The 19,288-nt window shown below is 38.6% G+C and overlaps 1 protein-coding gene and 1 non-coding gene across 3 annotated transcripts in view; both read right to left on the bottom strand.

The window, feature by feature from the left end:
• Nucleotides 1-821: 821 nt before the first annotated feature.
• The window catches only part of AP3D1 (adaptor related protein complex 3 subunit delta 1), a 145,989-nt gene continuing 127,522 nt past the window's right edge, over nt 822-19,288 (bottom strand). For both annotated transcript variants that reach the window (XM_031948117.1, XM_031948118.1), the window contains 11 exons: nt 18,953-19,139; nt 16,966-17,028; nt 15,795-15,890; nt 13,745-13,894; nt 12,366-12,413; nt 11,262-11,451; nt 9,095-9,183; nt 7,840-7,925; nt 7,100-7,221; nt 3,270-3,349; nt 822-2,979 (listed from right to left, as the gene is read on the bottom strand). In XM_031948117.1, coding sequence (XP_031803977.1) covers nt 2,884-2,979; nt 3,270-3,349; nt 7,100-7,221; nt 7,840-7,925; nt 9,095-9,183; nt 11,262-11,451; nt 12,366-12,413; nt 13,745-13,894; nt 15,795-15,890; nt 16,966-17,028; nt 18,953-19,139 — 1,207 coding nt within the window. In that variant the 3' untranslated portion in view covers nt 822-2,883. The remainder of the gene's footprint in view (nt 2,980-3,269; nt 3,350-7,099; nt 7,222-7,839; nt 7,926-9,094; nt 9,184-11,261; nt 11,452-12,365; nt 12,414-13,744; nt 13,895-15,794; nt 15,891-16,965; nt 17,029-18,952; nt 19,140-19,288) is intronic.
• On the bottom strand, nt 14,846-14,953 carry LOC111719229. Its single transcript, XR_002769443.1, has one exon. It is a non-coding gene; the product is annotated as a U6 spliceosomal RNA (small nuclear RNA).

Below are 19,288 nucleotides of genomic sequence, written 5' to 3'. Positions count from 1 at the left end.
AAAAAAAGGACACAATCCCTAAGATTAAAGCGGATGCTGATACAAGTAAGATGCTACTCTTCTAGGCCAGAAAAGCATCTCAGAGAGGAAATAGGAGCCTCAAAGGCAAGGCTTTTATGCCTCTGAGGGCAAGGAAGTCAAAACAAAAGTTCTGGTCCTAGTCTTCCAGGCTAAGTGCATCCCACAGGCGGTCCCACAGGCTCATGGACGGGAGCTAAGAGACTCGGAGGCCTTCTAGTCTGGGCTCCTCCCTTTATAGCTAAAGAAACTGAGGCTGATTGACTTGTTCAGGGTGACACAGGTAGTGAGTACCTGCCTTGGGGAAGGTTCTGCTTCTATCCCAGGCTTTATCAGTGGTGAGGCAAGCAGAGTGCCCACTGAGAGACAGAACTGGGTTCCAAACTCACACGCATTCCTTTTTTCTACCTATATGAACTTAGGCAAATCCCAAATCTTTCCGGACCTCCATTTCCCCATCTGTAAAGAGGTTGACCTCTATTATCTCTGAAGTCTCTTTCAAATTAAAGTCTCATGAGCGTAGAGACCAACTCCCCTAATCTGACCATTCTTACTGTTCCCAGGGTAATGGAGGATTAGGAGAAGTGTGGGAGCTGTCTACGAAGGCTGAGGACTGTAGGTGTCCCTTATTAGGGGTCACTGAACAGGGGCCGGATGACTAAATTATCAGAGTTGTTCTTTGTTTTGACATGAGCTTGACTAGAGGCTGTTAAGGTTCCTTCCAACTCTAAAATTCAGTGACTGCATGCCTCTGGGAGGAGTTGAAAATGCCACTACATGAAATCTAGAGAGAACACACCAAATTTAAACTTCTGTTTTGAAATTTTATTGGATCATCTTGACACAAAATCATTACAGCAGCTTGTGGTATGTTTTTCCTTTTCTTTGTAAGGGAATGTTGATAGCAAATAAATTCTTTAATATAACACATCATACAGTCTCAAAATTCTAGAATCACTGCACAGGATTCTGTAATAGAGAATACTCTACATGCTAAAGTGACAGTTTTTATCCATGAAAAAGAAAATGTGGATTTCCATTCATTAAGGACCATTATCTTTGACGACAGTTTTCAAGATGCTCAGTCTTTTTAAACACAAGCTGGCTGTCCCAAATCAGAATGACACTTCACCAGCCGACTGAACTGTTGCCCACTAATCCCTGGAATAGACAAGTGCAATCAGACAACAAATAATCCCAATGCCCATCTCATCGACGCTGCTAGGCTCCTTGCAGTCACACCGTTTCACACCAGGAGCTTATTGCAAAGAAGCCCAGAGCTTCCCTCACCTTGTACACACTGAGGCGGCCTATGAAGAGGCCCTGGGCTTCCCTCCCAGCACACACGCCGCCCTGGAGAAGTTACTACGTGGCCTCACGATTTCCACCGGGAGGTGGTTGGTAATAGTGAAGCCTCTGGAATGGCATTTCAAATATTACCAAGAACATTTAAGTGCAAACAACCTGAGTTTGTCCCTTTCTTGTCTTTCTGGACACTCTTCTGACAGCTGCAGTTGCACCATGTTGAAAACCACAGTTCCAGTAATGAGATGAGAGGAAGGGGCTCTAAAATACACCCTTAAAATTGGCATAGAATCTCAAAATTCCACACCCTCCCCTGAAACAAGACGGAACAGAGTATGACGGGGTCATCATCAAGAGCAAGAACAATCAATCCCTTTTTGCCATCAATGATTCTAGTTGATTACTTCCCACAGTCACTACACTATTTTTTGTATCTGTAGTGGCAGATCCTAACCCAAACCTAAGGCCCTTTCTCCCCAGGCAGTTCCTCTCAGCAACAGCTGAGATTTGTGGGACCCTGTTGGGGCTCTAACCAGCCACTCTCAGATGAAAAATCAGTACTGTGACAAAGTTATGAGGAACAAGAGGAAAGTGATCCACCATTACATCTTTTACACACTGTGTTTGGGGGCAAATGAAAACTTCAAGGGCTGCGAGTGAAGCTGAAAATAGTACTTGACAACCTCACGGGACAAGCCAAAGAGTTTTTCCTGTCAAGGACACAGACACAATCCACACTCAGACACAGACACACCCCTACATCCATACCCACATGTTCCTTTGGACTTATAATTCCTTTGCTATATTCTACCTTTTCAATGATGGAGATTTTGGTGGATTTTACAAGAGCACATCAGCAAAAAATCACTAGAAAGGGATATATAATTGTGTAGATTTTGAGCTGAACAAGGGAGGGGGAAAAAGGAATTTAACTCTTTTCAGCCCCTGGGCTTTGTTCCAAAGTAGAAGTCCAAGTCAGCTGAACTGTATCTTCTCTTCTCTCCTTTTCTACTTCCCCCTTTTCCCTCCCCCATCCTCTATTTATTCAAAACCCAAAATCAAGTATTTTTACAGTAAAGGGTTCAGGGAAAATGTGGACTGCACACTAGCTGATTACATACATGCTCCTCCTCATAGCTCTGAAGGGAAGTTCTGCAGACTTGCCTTGAGTTCCCTTCTTAAGAACTGACTGACACAGCTACTGCCATAGGGGCCCCTCTGTGGCTAGTCAGGGGTTCTAGCACCCAAAATCAGGATGGGGGAAAGATACAAGTAGACTATGGAAAACAACTGGATACAGAAACTTTGGGTAATCTTGGACTTCAGAAGATTTCGAGGCTGGAAAGGGTTATTGCTACAGTCGGTAAAAAGGTTCAAAGTGAAAAACTTTAAATAAAAGAAACCAATGTAACCTACAGCCTTGGGATGTCTAAACTGCAGGTGACTGTGACATTAAATTAAAAGCACGTGCCCAGTCTACTACATGCGGACAAGGGAGAAATGTAACACTTGAAGCTGTCCTTGGTGTGTCTTCTGCAGAGGCAGGGCATGAGGGGCCATTCAACACTTTGCCAACGTTTCTCTCATCTCATCTAACAAATTGCTGAGTAAGGTGGGGTCACTGCATTTCCCATCCACTGATACAGAATTCTCTCCCTGCAAAGGAAAAAAAAAAACACTGTGAGCCAGCACAACCCAAGAGCCGGAGCCTCCCAGCATTGTTGGAAAAGCACAAGCACCAGAGCAAGAAGCACAGACTACACTATGACTAGCAGGCTCCCATCAGGAGGGTGCCAGAGGCCGGGCACACCTGGTCAGGCTTGGGAAGAGGTGGTGGCTCTGCCACAAGGAACAAGGGGACCCCCGGGGCTCAGCAGCTCGCTTCTCTGCTCCAGCTCTCAACCACTTCTACTCTCTCAGTTTCTTTCCAGAAACAGTAACCTCACCTTCTTCACCAGCAGGCAGACGTGATGTCCTTGGATAGAACGGCTGTACATGGAAGCACAGGAATCAACTCGTTCCACAACTAGAACACATTAAACAATCAAAGGTCAACTTCTATCAAACAATATTCTAAATTCCTAGACAGTTTTTCAACATCCCTGACAATTCTCAAGATTCAGGGAAGATTGGAGGCAAAGGAGGTGGGAGATATCTGGAAATATTATGAGTGCTACAAGCCCAAGTCCCAAAGGAGGGACTGGAAGCAACTTCTAGATTCAATTAGAAAAGAATTTTCATGTTTTTCAAAGTGGTGTAGTGGGTACAGCACTGGACCTGGAGTCAGGAAGAAATAAGTGCAAATCTGCCCCTTAATAGCTATGTGACTCTGGGCAAATCACTTAAACTCTGTCTATTTCAATTTATTCAGCAGTAAGATAGGGTCATGGTAATACTATCTCACAGGGTTGTTGTGAGAATCAAATGAGACCATATTTGTGAAATGCTTTACAAACCTTAAGGCATTATATAAATGCTATTACTATTATTACTTGTAATGAAAAATATTCAGCTAGAACTTGAATTCTGAGGTAACGTGGGAAGAATGTTAAACTCACTTAAGATTAATGATGGATATTGAAAGTATTTCAATGTATAACTGGATGACACCAAGAATGAGAGACTGTAAGCACAATTCTTATTTCTAGAGGCAAAGTTGGCAGTCCCATAAGCACAAAAGTGTTTTTTTACAAATGCACATTTTGTAATGAGGAAAATATCCCATTCTCCAAACTCTGTAGAAGATAAATCATCTGTGATTCAGCTTCTGCTGAATAGTAACACAGGGATTTAATTTCAAATCTTAGTAGAATGGAGAGAGATGGGGATGTTCCAGTTTTCAAGTCTTGTCCCAGCGGCTTGCACCCTCTAAGAAGCACTGTTTCTATGTCTTCATTCATGCAAACATTGACTAAATGATTGCTACATAAAAGATTGGGACCCTGCTGTAACTCAAATAGCTGAGACATAATCTTTGCCCTTAATCGAGTGATGATCTGAAATGACCTTTGAAAACTGGGTAGGATTTTGATAGGTAAAAGTGAGGGACAGGAGGAAGTCACTGACAGTCATTTCACCAAGCCTTCCTTTCCTTCTTTATAAAGGGATGAAGGGGATTTTCCATGTATGTCGATGTTTCTGGGGACGGTCAAGGAGGATTTGAAGGAGGCAAATTGTCAGTATTGAAGTGTAGGCAAAGGAGGAAGAGAATGATGGGGAAAAAGATAGATCAGGAGAGCAATAGAAAAAAGGAGGGAAAAAAGATGTCTATGGTGGGAAGGCAATACAACTGGTATATCACAAGGACTAGGATTTGAAATCAGCTCTTTTGACTCCAAATCCAGAGTTCTTTCTATTATAACAGAATGTGCTGCAAACAAAGGCAGGGAGCCTAAAAAGCTTGCAATGTGTGGAAGATGATAAGCAGACATCCTTCTTGGCTGTAGTGAAGGAGTCCGAATAGGGAAAAACTGGGCATCCACTCTGGAGAAGAGAGGAAGGGGTCAGAGTGTGGAAACAAGCCTAAGCCATGTGCAACATGCAGAAGTAACAAGAGGCTTGGAAAGAGACACTGACATGAGGAAAGCTCAGGATAAGAAATCAGAACTGGAGTACAGGAAGGGGAAGATGAATGAAGACTGCTTCTAATGGCCTAGGAATGAAGTAGTAAAAAGAATCAATGGGGACTTGGTGATTGACTGGACACAGCAGGAATAAGAGAACAGAAAAGAGTCCAATATGACTGATGTGACTGTAAAGAGGATGAGGTTATTAAAAAACATGGAAATCAGAGACAGTAGCTGAACTTATTCTCTCTTTCCTTTCAGTAATTCAACCAAAACAATAGGCAAATATTACAATAAGTAGTTATAAGAGTAAGTTCTAAATTCTTAGCAAATGGCAGATTTTTTTAAAGCTTCAAGGATGAAAAATCACTTTCTGCAGCCAATATCCTTAAATTCTTACTCTAGATAGCATTAATGCTTTAATTGAAGTGTTCATTCTGAAAAATGATCACAGCATAAATCTAGTTCTCAGTATTTGCATATGAAATAAGACATAAAAGCAATGACAAAAAAAAAAAAAAAGATAAATTTGATTATGTGAAATTGAAAAGCTTCTACACACAAAACTAATGTACCTATGATAAAAATGGAAGTGAATGGAAAAGGAACTGGGGAAAAAAACTTTATATCAAATTTCTCTGATAATGGTTTGATATGCTAGAGGCACAAATAATAAATATATAAAAGACTAATAATCATTTCCCAATAAATAAGTTGTCAAATGATATGAGCAAATAGTTCTCAAAAGAACTGCAAACTATTCATAACCATATAAAATTTTTTTTCCAAATCACAAATAATAAAAGAAATGAAAATCAAAATAACCCTGAAGTTTTACTTTATATCCCATACTCCCTTTATACCACAAAGTGGGGAGAGAAGGACATTGACAAAAATAACAAAAAATAACAGAGTTAGTGTTGGACGGAATGTAGAATAATAACCACACTAATACATTGTTTGAAGACCTGTAAATTCAAAATAGTACAACAAAGCAATTTGGAATTATGCAAATAAAGAAAGGCTTCATATATACTAAAATATTTATAGTAGCACTTTTTATCATAGCAAAGAATTATAAACAAAGTAGATGTCCATCACTTTGGGAAGGGCTAAACAAAATTATAGTATAAGAATATAAAGGAATATTATTATGCTTTAATAAATTAAGTATGTGAAAAATACAGAGAAATATGGAAAGATTTATGTGAATTAATACAAGGTGAAGTAAGCAAGGCCAAGGAAAGAGCTCACATAATAACTATATAAATGATACGTAACAACATAAATGAAAAGAACTATACATACATACACACACAAAATCAAAACTAATGGTAACAAAACAAAAATCAAGCAGAATTTAAATGAAAAGATAACTCCAACCCAACTCTCCATGGAGATATTACATATAGGTATTATATATTGTACAGATTTTTGAACTTTTTCAATGCATTGACTAGTTATGCTTACTTTGTTTTTACTCTCTAAAAAATATTGATAAAAAGGAATGAAGGGACACTTGAGATAACTAATGATATAAGAAGGGGAATTTATCAATAAAAACTTACTTTAAAAAAAATCAGCCATTTACACAATATACTACTGTTTGGCCTTCATTCTCAAACAGTCAGAGTGATCTGGGAGCTGAGTATTATGGGGATGAAAAAAGATTCTGCCCCTAAGAGGAACAGATGATAAAAAACGCAGGCTAATGAGCTAAGGAGATGCTTTACTTAGTTGGGGTAAACTCACAGGATTCAATTTCAAGAAAAATGGGTGAGGGGAAGATTTAGAGCTATCTTCAAGTGTATGAAGGCTAGTCACAAAGAAGAAGAAGTAGATTTGTTCTTCTTATCTTTACAAGGTAGAATTGATACCAATGAGAAGTCAAGGAGAGGCAGATTTTAGATGGAGTTAAGGAAAATTATTGGGTAAGTCATTTAATCTCACTTTCTTTATCATTAAAATGAGAGGGTTGTACCAGTTAATTTCTGACATGTCTTCCAGCTCCAAATCATTAGAGCAAATGATCCTTAGTTTAGACTAAGTCTCCCTGCTAGTGAGATGTGTTCAGCATATAGTAATTCTGTATTCCTCAAAACAGAAACTATCCCAAAGGAGGAAGGCAGATCTATTAGGAGAACCCTTTTATTAAATGTTAGTGAGAAGAGGTTAAAAAATTTCTCAAACCAGAGATGAAATATATTTACCTGAAAAGTGATGGTGAAAACAAATCTTCGCCAGTAAGTGTTGGAAAGAAATGCTAATTCCATCAACTTTTATGGAATTCATGCTCAGTTCACCAGACTCCAGCAACTTGGCAAAAGCATCACTGTCCCAAAAATACAAAATGGGGAGGGAAGGACAACCCCGAGACTATACTGAATGAATGTTCTAGGCTCCCCAGATAGTACACAATCAATTCCCACTCCCAAAAGAAGAAATATAGCAAGAACTATAAAGGCAGCAAGGCATCAAATGTTAAAAGATGTAATACTTTTATAAAAAAATATATAGTATTTCTACTACCAAGGTGAGGAGACAACAGACTCTTGGCTGGATGGTATCCCCAAATGTCTCATATAAGACATTACTAGATCAAAATCTCCTGCTGACAAGTCGCTAACTTTCATGCTGATTTTAGAGATGGGGACACTTTCTTTTTTAGATCAAAATGTCATTTTTAAGCAAGTTCATGAGAAACTTCAAATTAATGTTACCCAAAGTCACTGTGCTTTCCTTTAACAAAATAACATGGGAGACAAATGAATTAAGAGAAAAAAAGGGCTTAGTGACTTGCAAGGCGCACTGGGTAGTTCATGCAACAACCGGGATATCTACAGCCAAAGCTCAGCTGGATGTACAAAGCCAAAGTAAGAGTCCAAGTGAGGAGTGGCAGAACAGGAAACTGTGAGGGAGGTTGGAGCTGCTGACTTCGTTACCCACTTACCTATAGCAAGGCGTGGTGATCAAGTATGAGGTGCAGCTGAAGTGTAATTTGAAATCTAGCTTTTCATGGGTGGAGCCTTCGTCATTCTGCAACAGGCCAAAGGAAATGAGATGAATGGAGGCCAGGGGCTCTGCAGAAGGGAGACCCTGGAGTGCCCTCAGGATCCCTAGGTTCCAGCACCATCCCCACAGCAGGATAGGCCTCCTGCACAAGTGAAGGAAACCCACACCCAGTGGCAGGCACCGCCCCGTGATTCCACTGAAGTTATAGGAAGGGAGAATAGGGGAGGAAGGGACAGGATTTATATTTTTAAAATTCATTCCCTTGGCCCTGAACTTTAAAAATTATGTTGTGGCTAAAAATCAACACCTTAAGAAAGTAAAGTTTCATAATACCTTAAGAAATCCATTTTGCAACGAGATCAACCAAATCATTTCTAATGGAGCAGTAATGAACTGAACTAGCTATACCCAGAAAAAGAACTCTGGGAGATGACTAAAAACCATTACATTGAATTCCCAATCCCTATATTTATGCACACCTGCATTTTTGATTTCCTTCACAAGCTAATGGTACAATATTTCGAAGTCTGATTCTTTTTCTACAGCAAAATAACGTTTTGGCCGGGTATACTTATCGTGTATCTAATTTATATTTTAATATATTTAACATCTACTGGTCATCCTGCCATTTAGGGGAGGGGGTGGGGGGGGTAAGAGGTGAAAAATTGGAACAAGAGGTTTGGCAATTGTTAATGCTGTAAAGTTACCCATGTATATATCCTGTAAATTAAAGACTATTAAATAAAAAAAAAAAAAAAAAAAAAAAAAAAAGAAATCCATTTTGAACTTTATCTCTTACTAAAGCCTGTTGGACTCCTTTAACATAGATATATTTATATTTTCCTTTCTCTTTTTTATGTTAAGAAAATGGACCCAGTTATCTCAGGCAATGCCAGTTTTAAGGAGGAACCCTGTTGCTCCAAGCCGGTTCTCCTACTGGCAGGTTAGCCCATCACAGCTGATCTGCTCACCTTAAGGCAGGGTCAAGCATCAAACAATGAAAGTGCAAACAACCTTTGGGACAAGCGCTCTGAAGTTGGTGGTCCCTTTGGAGGGCTCGGTTGGCAAGTGAAATGTGACAGGTGAAATGCTGCTCCAGAGAAGCCCTTCAAAGCAGTGCTTTCTATATGCAAACTCAAAAGCCCACACAGTTCAGACTCAATGCAAAATATAGAGTTTAAAGCTGCACTTACTTTGACTATAAAGGACAGCGTCCCTTTCAGCTTCTGTGCCATGATGATGCTCTGAACAGTAAACACAAACTGGGCTTCATTAGAGATTCCTGACATGGAGAGAGATGGGTGAGGGAGAAAGAAATGAGACGCCAAGAAAAGCAGGCTGCGTGAAAATCACAGCAGGATGAGACAGGGAGAATGTACTAATGATGCAGTTCTTATTTACAGAATGTGTTTATCAAGAGACTAAGCTCTTTAAATGGAAGAGGGACAGAAAGGGAGGAAGGGAGTACCTTCATCGTCCACTGGGACCATCCTTGATTTGTTCTCACTAAAGACACCATTCCTGCTTCTTTCTGAGATCAGAAAGCTGCTTTGGATTTAGTACAAGTATTGGGGAGGAAGAAAAAAGCCAAGTGATTCTGAACAAGGCAAGTTCTGAGTGAGTGAGTGAGTGTGTGTGTGTGTGTGTGTGTGTGTGTGTGTGTGCACGCGTGTGCACGCGAGTTCAAACCTGGCTTAAGTTGGAAGGGACTAGTTCTGTGACCCTGGGCAAGGATTAACTGGAGAAGGAAGTGGCAAATGACTCTAGGATCTTTGCCAAGAAAACTTTCTGGACAGAATTGGCATGCTATAATCTATGAGCTCATGAAGGGTTCAAAAACGACTGAAAAATTAAATAATAATGGGAAGAACATTGGTTTCTGCATCTGAGGATCCTTCCTATTTCTAAGTACCTGGGAAGCTTTGGGGGAGCCAGTTGGCCTTTTGGAGCCTTACATTACCTATTTTCTAAATTAATAGGCTGGACCAATGTTTGCTCATTTGCCTTCTGGCCCTGTGACACTATGGAGAACCACTGAGATGTGGGCCTGTGTGTGTGTCTTTCTCCAGGCATCATGATTTTTATTTAAACTAGGTTTTGAAGATGATGGTTTTTGGAAATTGATGGGCCTTATAACAAATCACAAGATAATTTTTCTTATGCTCTCTAGGAACATGAACTTTCATATGATGATTCCTTAATACATTTCCTTCTTCCAAGGTTAATATAATAGGCCATCCAGGAAACAATGGAATTTGCTGATATTTATGAAAATGAAATATCACTCATCATGATAATGAATTCTAACTTCATATTCAAACCAAAGAGCAATATTTCTTTCCAAAAGACTGAAACCCTATAAGACAGCACTGCACAGAAATTAGAATTGGTTTGAATTCTGGCTTTGCTACTAGCTATGTAATATTACGCAAATCACTTTTCCTCATTGGGTCTCTGTTTCTTAAAAGGTAAAATGAAGTGATCAGAAAAAATGACTTCTTTAGTCACTTCCAACTTCAAGTCCTATGAGCAAGTTAGTCTTCTACTTGTTTTCTTCCCTTGAAAACTAGAGGAAAAAATATGGTTCCCAAGTTTTGGGGATAATTTCTAGATTTAAAGTCAATCTGCTGGGTTTTGGTCTGGCAAATGGGGAGAGAGAGCATTGGTGCTAGAGTAAGTAGACCTGGATTTGAATCTCAACTCTTACATTTACTGTATGACTATAAGGAAATCCCTCAACCTCTCAGCATCAGAATCCTTGTCAGGAGGATGAGGATGAGAATACTTGTACAATCTAATTCAGACGCTTGTGACAGAAAGCACTTTATCTGAAGATATGAACTCAAATGTAATAAGCATATGGGTTATCATGTTATGATGATGATGAATTTATTCTAGATTCATGTAAGGAATGTTTTCATAATATTTTTCCAGCAGTTTGAATTTGCATATTTGCATGGTCTATCAACTGACAAGTACTCATTAAGAGCTTACTGTATGTGAGGCTTTATGTTAAGGACTTGGGATACAAAGTCTAGTAATGGTGGTAGTAATAGGACAATTGGTTAGATAGGAATCCTGTTATAACTGGGAGACTAGCTGAATATCAATGACATCTCTGGACTTTACCATAGGAATCACCATCATTTATGATAATAGCATCATGAAATGCTTTTCAGTGGGATATCTTTAGAAGGAACTAGCTGCCAGCATTTTTAAACTTTCAAGTGCTTTCACACATATTTCGCTATTTTGACTGGGATGAAAGATCAAAGCTTTTCCTCACCTATAGCTCATATGCACCCACTTTCCCCTACCCCCCATCAAAGAGATGTGTTAATCTGGCTTCAGGTTGCTTACCAGGGGGCAGCTGGAAAGGCACAGGGACTCCATCATGTACTGAGGCGCCTTCTGGCCGAGACATTTTTGTGTTCAGTGAATCCAGCACATTCAATTCCATGCTTTTCAGGAAGCTATCACTCTTGTTTTCAAAAATCACAGACACTGTCACTTGACTATCCTTCTGAAGATTGCCTTGAATGTCATATGTCTGCAAATAGTCAAGACAAAAAGGAGTTGTATAAGTTGTTTTTTATACTTACTAAGTACAGGATGAAAGTTAAATCAGATTAAGAAGAAATAAGGGGAAAAAATCCTAACAGATTAGTCTTGTTGTTCAGTCACATGCAACTCTTTGTGACCCCTATTTAGGGTTTTCTTGGTAAAGATACTGGAGTGGTTTGCCACTTCCTTCTCCAGCTCATTTTATAAATGAGGAAACTGAGAAAATAGGGTTAAGCCCAGGGTCACCCTGGTGACCCTGTAGTGTCTGGGACCAAATTTGAACTCAGGTGCCACCTAGCTGCCCAAATACAAGCTGTAATTTCCTTCTCAAAATTTAATCTAGTTTGTATAAATTCTCAGTGTAGCTTATGAAATGAAGCAAATTAAAATATATAGGTCATATTATATATGTCATATATTTATCTACATAACATATATACATATATATGCTGGGAAAAATCATTTTAGAGATATAGCAAATATCAGGGGACATTCTACACTCTGACTAATAGAGTATGCTATTTATCACTTCCCATGTCTTATTCACTTAAAGGAACAGCTTGGAAATGTGTACCATCAGTTCAAAAATAATCCACTCATTGTAGAATGAGATCTTTGAAAAGAATAAAAATGCACATTTCCACAGAAAACAAAAAGCCAATTAAACATGATAATTAGGTTCTATTTGCAAGATGTAAAGAACAACAAAGAAATAGTGACCTGTTCACTTTTTTTTTTTTGAAACTTAATGAGAAGATAAGAATGTCCTTCTGTTGAAGAAGTGGTGGTTCATCCTAACCAATACAAATTGATCTCAGTAGAGGAAGGATGTTGCTCTTTAGTCTAAACGCAGACTGTTTCCTCTAAGCCATACTAGTTACTCCAGAACAGGTTACTCACCATTTTAATGAAAGTATTTTCAGCTAGAAGGCAGTAACTGGACATAGGCTAGGGGGATAAAAGAAAACATTTTCAGTATAGAAAGCTTATGGAAGGCAAAGAAATCTGATCTGAATAAACTGAGACCCTTATTCTTTGCTAATAAATCTTGCTGATGATCTTTGAGCTTAAGGTGATAAACACAACTTAGTTCCAAGAATGGAGCTTGCAAGTATCAAGCATGTAAAACAACATAAAGAATGAATTAACTTTTATCCTTAGGAAATAAAATTACCCTGAGCTTACTGAACGTAAGAAGAATCCTAACTTGGGATAGAGAAGCCCAACAGCAGCTCTACCCTAGATGCACAATTCTTGCAGACATCCCCTTTGTCTCCCCTCACAAAGCCACCAACCTAGTTCAAGCTCTCCTCAGCTCTCTCACCTGCACCATTTTGATAAGCCTCTTGATTGGCTCTCCCTGTCTTAAGCAAAGGAACTTTTTTTTAAATACATGTCTGACAATATCATCCCCAGCTAAAGTGAATTCAGGACCTGATATAAACTCTTTTTCTTAGCATTTACAGCCCTTTCCACCTTTATGATCTCTTAGTTGCCTTTCCACACACTACATCTAATCAAACTAGCCTTTGAGCTGCCTCATAGATCATAGACTCCCGACCCTGCTTCCATAGGGAGCCCATTCCTGGGTTTCCCCATCTCCCAGATCAAGCCTTCTAGTCGTGTGTGTGTGTGTGTGTGTGTGTGTGTGTGTAAGTTGCCCCTCTTATTAGAAATGTAAATTCCTTGGGGGCAGGATCTATTTGATTTGTGTCCTATTGAGTAGCAGGGGTTTAATAAATGCTTACTTATTGTTGATTTACAGGACACTGCAGAACTTGCTAACCAAACCATACACATTACTAAGAGGCTTGGGAAGAGAAAGGAAGTTAAGTTTGGGTTAAATTTGAGTGCTGGCTCCTTCATTTAATGTTACTCAACCTCTTGGAGTGTCTATGTCATCACCTATCATAAGCAGGATAATAATGCCTGCCCTCCTCAGACTAGCAGGATTTATATGAAAGAAAGGATTTTGAAGCATAAATTATCACAATAATTAATAATTAAACTATCTCTGTAATATAAAAGGAAATAGAGACAGCCAGGAGAACCATTATGAACAGATGCCAGCCCTCAAAACTCCCTGTGAGGATAAAAATCTGCTGAGGCCCACATCCCTTCTTTTCCTCCAAGTTAAGACCAAATCATGTTTGTGGTAAGCTGCTGGGTGAATTCTGGTTGGTTCTAAATGTCCAGCATTGCCTCTTGTCCACCTAAGGAAGCTCATGAACATCCCCAACTTCCTGCACAGCCAGAAGTGATCTTAAGCACCCTCTCACCGGGAGGGGTTCATCATCAAGGGTGCCGTTCTGTATAGCCTCCACTTGTTCTTCTTCACTTGGATGCTTCTTCTTTCTGGATTTCTTTTTGTCCTTGGACTTCTCTTCCTTTTCTTTCTTATGCTTTTTCTTCTTATGTTTGGAGGATTTCTAGAACCCAAAAAAGAGTCAACAAAAAATTCTTAAAATAATTCCTTTTAGGTGAGACGACTTCAACATTTATGGAAAACTGACTAAATCTCTACAAATTATACTTCTAATACAACTTCAAAGCATTAAATTCCAAAGAAAATTTTGCAAAGAATCCCTTGATTTCCTTTTTTATATCATTAAAGTTCTCCCTCCTCATCCTGAGATCATGTCACATTCTTTTGAGACTCAAAATTCTTCAGTGATTCCAGACTCCCTCCAGAATAACCAATTCCTTTACCTGATAAAATTTTTTACCAGTCTAATTTCATTCTATGTCCCTAAAATTGCTCTGTGCCTCAGCTAGACTGGAATGTTAGAACTGAATGATGCCATTGAAAACATTCTTGCCCTTTCCCACTTCTAGGCCAACATCTACCAGCTAGTTCCCAAAATTTCCAAGTTAGAAGAAAACTTATTCAAAGGTGATCAGATCCAACCCAGATCTGAATAAAAATCTAATCTATAATACATCTATCATGGCATTCCTTTAAATACCTCTAGTGAGAAAAACTCACTATGCCTAGCCCATTCCACTTTTTAATAGCTTTAATTGTTAGGAAGCTTCTCCTTTCATCAAAACTAAATTTCCTTCATTTAAATTTTTACTTCATATTTCCCCCTCTGGGGTCAGGCAGAATAGGTCTAATACTTCTTTCATTTAAGATAGTTATTACATTTTCCCCCTCAATAACATTTTATTTTTCCAAATACATGCAAAGATAGCTCTATATATTCACCTTTGCAAAACCTTGTGTTCTAAATTTTTCTCCCTTCCCCCTCCCCAAGATAGCAAGCAATCTGATATGTTAAACATGTGCAATTCTTCTACACATATTTCCATATTCATTATGCTGTGCAAAAAGGGAAAAACACGAGAATGGGAAAAAAAAAAAAAAAAACAACCAAGAAAACAAAGAAATACACTGCACCAATTTGCCTGTCATCCTTGCACAGGGGCCAAGCTAATCATCTCTGTATCATTCCAATTTTAGTATATATGCTGGCTGAAGCAAGCACAACTACTAAATAACTGAAGGCAGCACTCTTGTCCCCCTAAAATTGTCTCTATATTATACATTTCCTTTTCTTCAGTTGAAGTTCATATGGTATGATCTTAAGACGCTGTCTCATCTTAGGAATCCTTTTCTAGATACTCTCTAGCTTATCAACAACCTTCCTAAAAGGTGGCCCCCAGCATGCAATATAATATGCTAAGTCTAATTAAGACAGCAGATTAAGACAAGCAAGACTCTTTATTACTAGATACGATGCAGCCTAAGATTGTATTAGATATGGGGACTGCCACATTCAGCATTGTGGTCCTTTGGTTGGCTCTGATACTCTGAATCTCTAAAAGACAACCACTATCAACAATTGTTTGCCTTTTTCTTTATAAGAGCTAAAGAAGCTCATCATCAAACAACTATCTATTCATTTATTTATTTTTGAGATCCTTATCTTTAATTCTTTTTAATTAAATTTTTAAAAAATTAACAACAACAACAAAACAAAATCCAACTATTTTCTTTTTCTTCTACTTCCCTCCCCTGTGGAGAAAAGGGGGAAAAAAGAAAAACATATCTTTTGTAACAAATATGTATATAATCAAACAAAGGAAATTTTTGATTGGTCATATTCAAAAAAAAATCTGTCTCACTTGCATCCTGAGATAGTCACCTCTATCCAGAGGAGGATAGCAGGCTTCTTCAAGGGGCTTCTGGAATTGTGGTTGGTTATTGTGTTTATGAGAATTCATAAGTCAAAGTTCCAACCAACATTTATCAAGAGTCCATTGAAAACAAGGCGCTGTAAACAACTGCCTCTACAATGCAGATGCATTGTTGTGTTGTTTGCTTACCTTTTCTTCATCATCATCTTCATCTTCTCTCTCTTCTTTTTTAGGTTCTTCATAGTCTTCAGGTACAGCCATAACCGTATTTAAACTGGGTTCATTCTGCACAAGAGGATAAAAAGTTTGTTTTTACCACAGTAAACCCAATACAAACTAGCTCATGTTAGCATGTGTGTGGCTAATGGATCTATAGGGCAAATGTAGTTAAATTTAAATATTTAAAAAGGAAAGCACATTAGAAGTGTTTTAGGAAGGCCTATTTCTTCTTACAAACCAAGTAACCTTTATCTCTGATGGGGCTGAAACTATACTCTCTAGTCTTATATATGTCAAATAATTCCTAAGTTAGCAGCAGTCCCACTTTCAATGGTTAATGTGAAACAGGTTTTCAAAACGTTTTGCCAACTGTGATTATCATTGGCTGGAAAGGTGGAAATAGTTGATACAATTCAATAAACCATTATTAAGTACTTATGTTTCCATCATCTTCTAAAATACCAAGAAGAAATTCAAAAGATGATCGTTTTCTTTCCACTCAAAGACCTTTTGTCAACATAAATTTCTTTATTTGGGGGGGAAGGAAGGAGGAGAGAGAAGCACAAGGTAATCAAGATTAAGGGACTTGACCTAGGTCACGTAGCTAATAAATGTCAAGTGTCTGAGAAGCTGAATTTAAACTCAGGTCCTCCTGATTCCAGGGCTGGTGTTCTATTCATGGCACCAATTAGCTACCCTGCCAATATCAATTTTAGAGGAAAAGTACCTTGATAAAAATATGCTTTAATAATTAGAAAGCTTGAAATATGAAATTAAGGGCTCAAGGGTTTTCTCAAAAAGAGATCATAAATGAAGGGAAAAGTCCTTCAAATATCCCAAAGAGTTTTATTTGAAGGCGTCTAGTGGAGCAGATAACCAAGAAAAGATGCTTAGCTTGAAAGGCATTTCCTGATGTTCACTTATATATACAAAGCTTATACCCATCTTGCCAATGTCACCACCACATACCAGTCTGGCTTCCACTTACAGCCACACAACTCTCATGGGATATTTGCCCAGAGGAATACAGTGAACTTCCTGACAATTTAATGGAGTCACTTACATTACCAGTCATTTTCCGACATATTTTCACTTATTAAGGCAAGACTAAAAGAGTATGCTCTTAGAGTGGGTGACTTACAGGTGACTGTGCAGTGGAAGCAGCTGACGGAGCAGCAGAGAGCCAGAAGTCCAAGTCTTCCCCCTTAATAAAGAGGAGATGAAGTTTCAGAAGAAAAAATTAGATCATAGGCTTTAAAAACAACAACAACAACAACAACATATGGAATAAGAAGTAACTCAGTTTTTAATCTGTCACATCCATGTAAGATATGATTTATCATCAAGGAAAGAAAAGAGAATGTTCCTATCCAGTTCCTAATTTATAAACATCCCTTTCCTCTGGATTCCTTGGTAGAATATAGAAATCTTCCCTTTATTACCCAGTATCTCTAAAAAAATTTCCCTATATTCCTTTTGTTCTCTCTTCCTAAGTGCTGCAGACTCGAGGAGGAGTGGTTCCTGCCCTCTGTTCTGGCTGGCAAAAGAAAGGAGGAAAGGGTAAAGAACTGGAAAAACTCAGTAAGACCCCTTTTATTCCCAGGCATTTGCTCTATTGTAACTTAGGCTGTAATTCTGGAAGCACTTTTTTTTCTCACAAAAACACTTATCTATAACTTCCTAATATCATCTACTTTAATTAATAACGAGACTGTCAATCTGGACATGGCTCAATTTGTCCAGCAATGTGTTTACCCCTTGATATATAAAGAAAAAGCAGATTTAAAAATATCATTTAGTTATCGGTTAGAACAAAACATAGCCTTAAAGGCTTCAATAAGGTGTTGATTATAACAAGTTATAATCATATAAGTTTCTAGGACAGATGTGACCACAGTGATGATAGTTCAGTGATTAACGGAGTATCAACATCTAGTGAAACATGAAACATGGCGGATGCTCCAATGAGAATATGGTCTAAGTGGTATAGATACCCCCCCTCCCCCTTCGGTGATAAACTGCTACTCCTCTGTTGGGCAATTCTTGACCATTTTTTCTACATACTCCAGAGGAGCCACTTCTCTGTGCTGGAAGCTCTCCTCTGATTTTGATGGTATTTCAGTGATGATCATTTCAGCACTTAAAATGTTCAATAATTAGCTCTCAATTTCAACTACATGACTGGCCCAATTTTCTTTAGTCATAAATATCTTTTGTCACATGCCAATTCTAGTTAGTAATATACAATGGTTATAGCAATAAATTTGGAGTAAAAGACCCTGGGTTCAAATTTCAGTGATGCTTACTTCCTAGGTAATCTTGAACAAATTACTTTTCTTCTCTGAGCCTCAGTTTCCTTAACTGTAAAAAGAGGAGGTTGGACTCGAAGGCCTTTGAGCTCTTGTCCATCTCAAACTCCCATGACCCCCCATGTCTCACTCTCCACCATCTTGCCACTGTCACTGCAGAAAGAGATGAGGATGACATAAATGTCTGTATTTTTAAACATCTGTTTCCTAGGTTGCCATTGTCCCCTTAAATCTATAACCTAATGGCTGCCCTTCTGGTGATGAATTTCTTTGGACAGGAATCACAGTTTGTTCCTGGGTCTTTACCGAAGTATTTTCAGCCTCTTTGCAATGTGGCCAGGGGCAATTTCCCAACAGCTTCCTGCCATCTGCTATTTAACCCAGAAAGACTTACAAAGATTTAACCAAGGCAAATTCCACAAATTCCCCTCTGAGTCAAAAACAATCACAAAAGTTTCAGCCAAGGCTTGATTTTTCACATTTGAGATGGAAGTAGAAGCAGTCTGACAAGGTTTATAAACAAAATATCATGATTTATAACTGCTGCTCACATTCCTATAACACTTTGAGGTTTACAAAACACTTTCCTCACCACAGTCATCTGAGGCGGGTACTGCAAAGCTCTCAAATGTTCCAGATGATGGAAACAAGGCCCAGAGAGCCTAAACCTTCTGCCCTAACTCCCCACCCACCATGCTTCTGTGACTCAGCCAGAGTCCAGGCATGTCAGGAACTAGGAGGAAATAGAAAATAAGAAGTTGTGGTTCCTGCCTTCAAAGTGTTTAATGCCCAAGATGGCAAGAAACTAATAAGAATTACCTTTTTCTCTTTTTCTTTCTCTTTTTTCTTTTCTTTCTCTCTCTCTTTTTCTTTGTGCTTCTTCTCTTTCTTTTTTGGTTTTTTGCTCTTCTTTTCTATCACAGGAATTTCTTCTTTCTCAGGGGATTTGGGGGTCTCTGCATTTCTATGCCTTTGGACTGGTAGTTTTTCACTATCTGCTAAGGGCCTTAAAAGAAAAAAGAAGGGTAATATTTGGTGACAGAGACCATTCTAATACCAGAACGTTCACTAGTTTCCCCAAAGTGTGCTCTCTAATGAAATAAATATTTGCCTAAAAACCCCACTTATGCCCCCAAGCCGGTGATGTGTGCATAC

Source organism: Sarcophilus harrisii, chromosome 1, assembly GCF_902635505.1.
Source record: "Sarcophilus harrisii chromosome 1, mSarHar1.11, whole genome shotgun sequence".
NCBI lineage: Eukaryota > Metazoa > Chordata > Mammalia > Dasyuromorphia > Dasyuridae > Sarcophilus > Sarcophilus harrisii.
The sequence above is the reverse complement of the archived record's forward strand: the minus strand, read 5'-3'. Positions and strand labels throughout refer to the sequence as shown.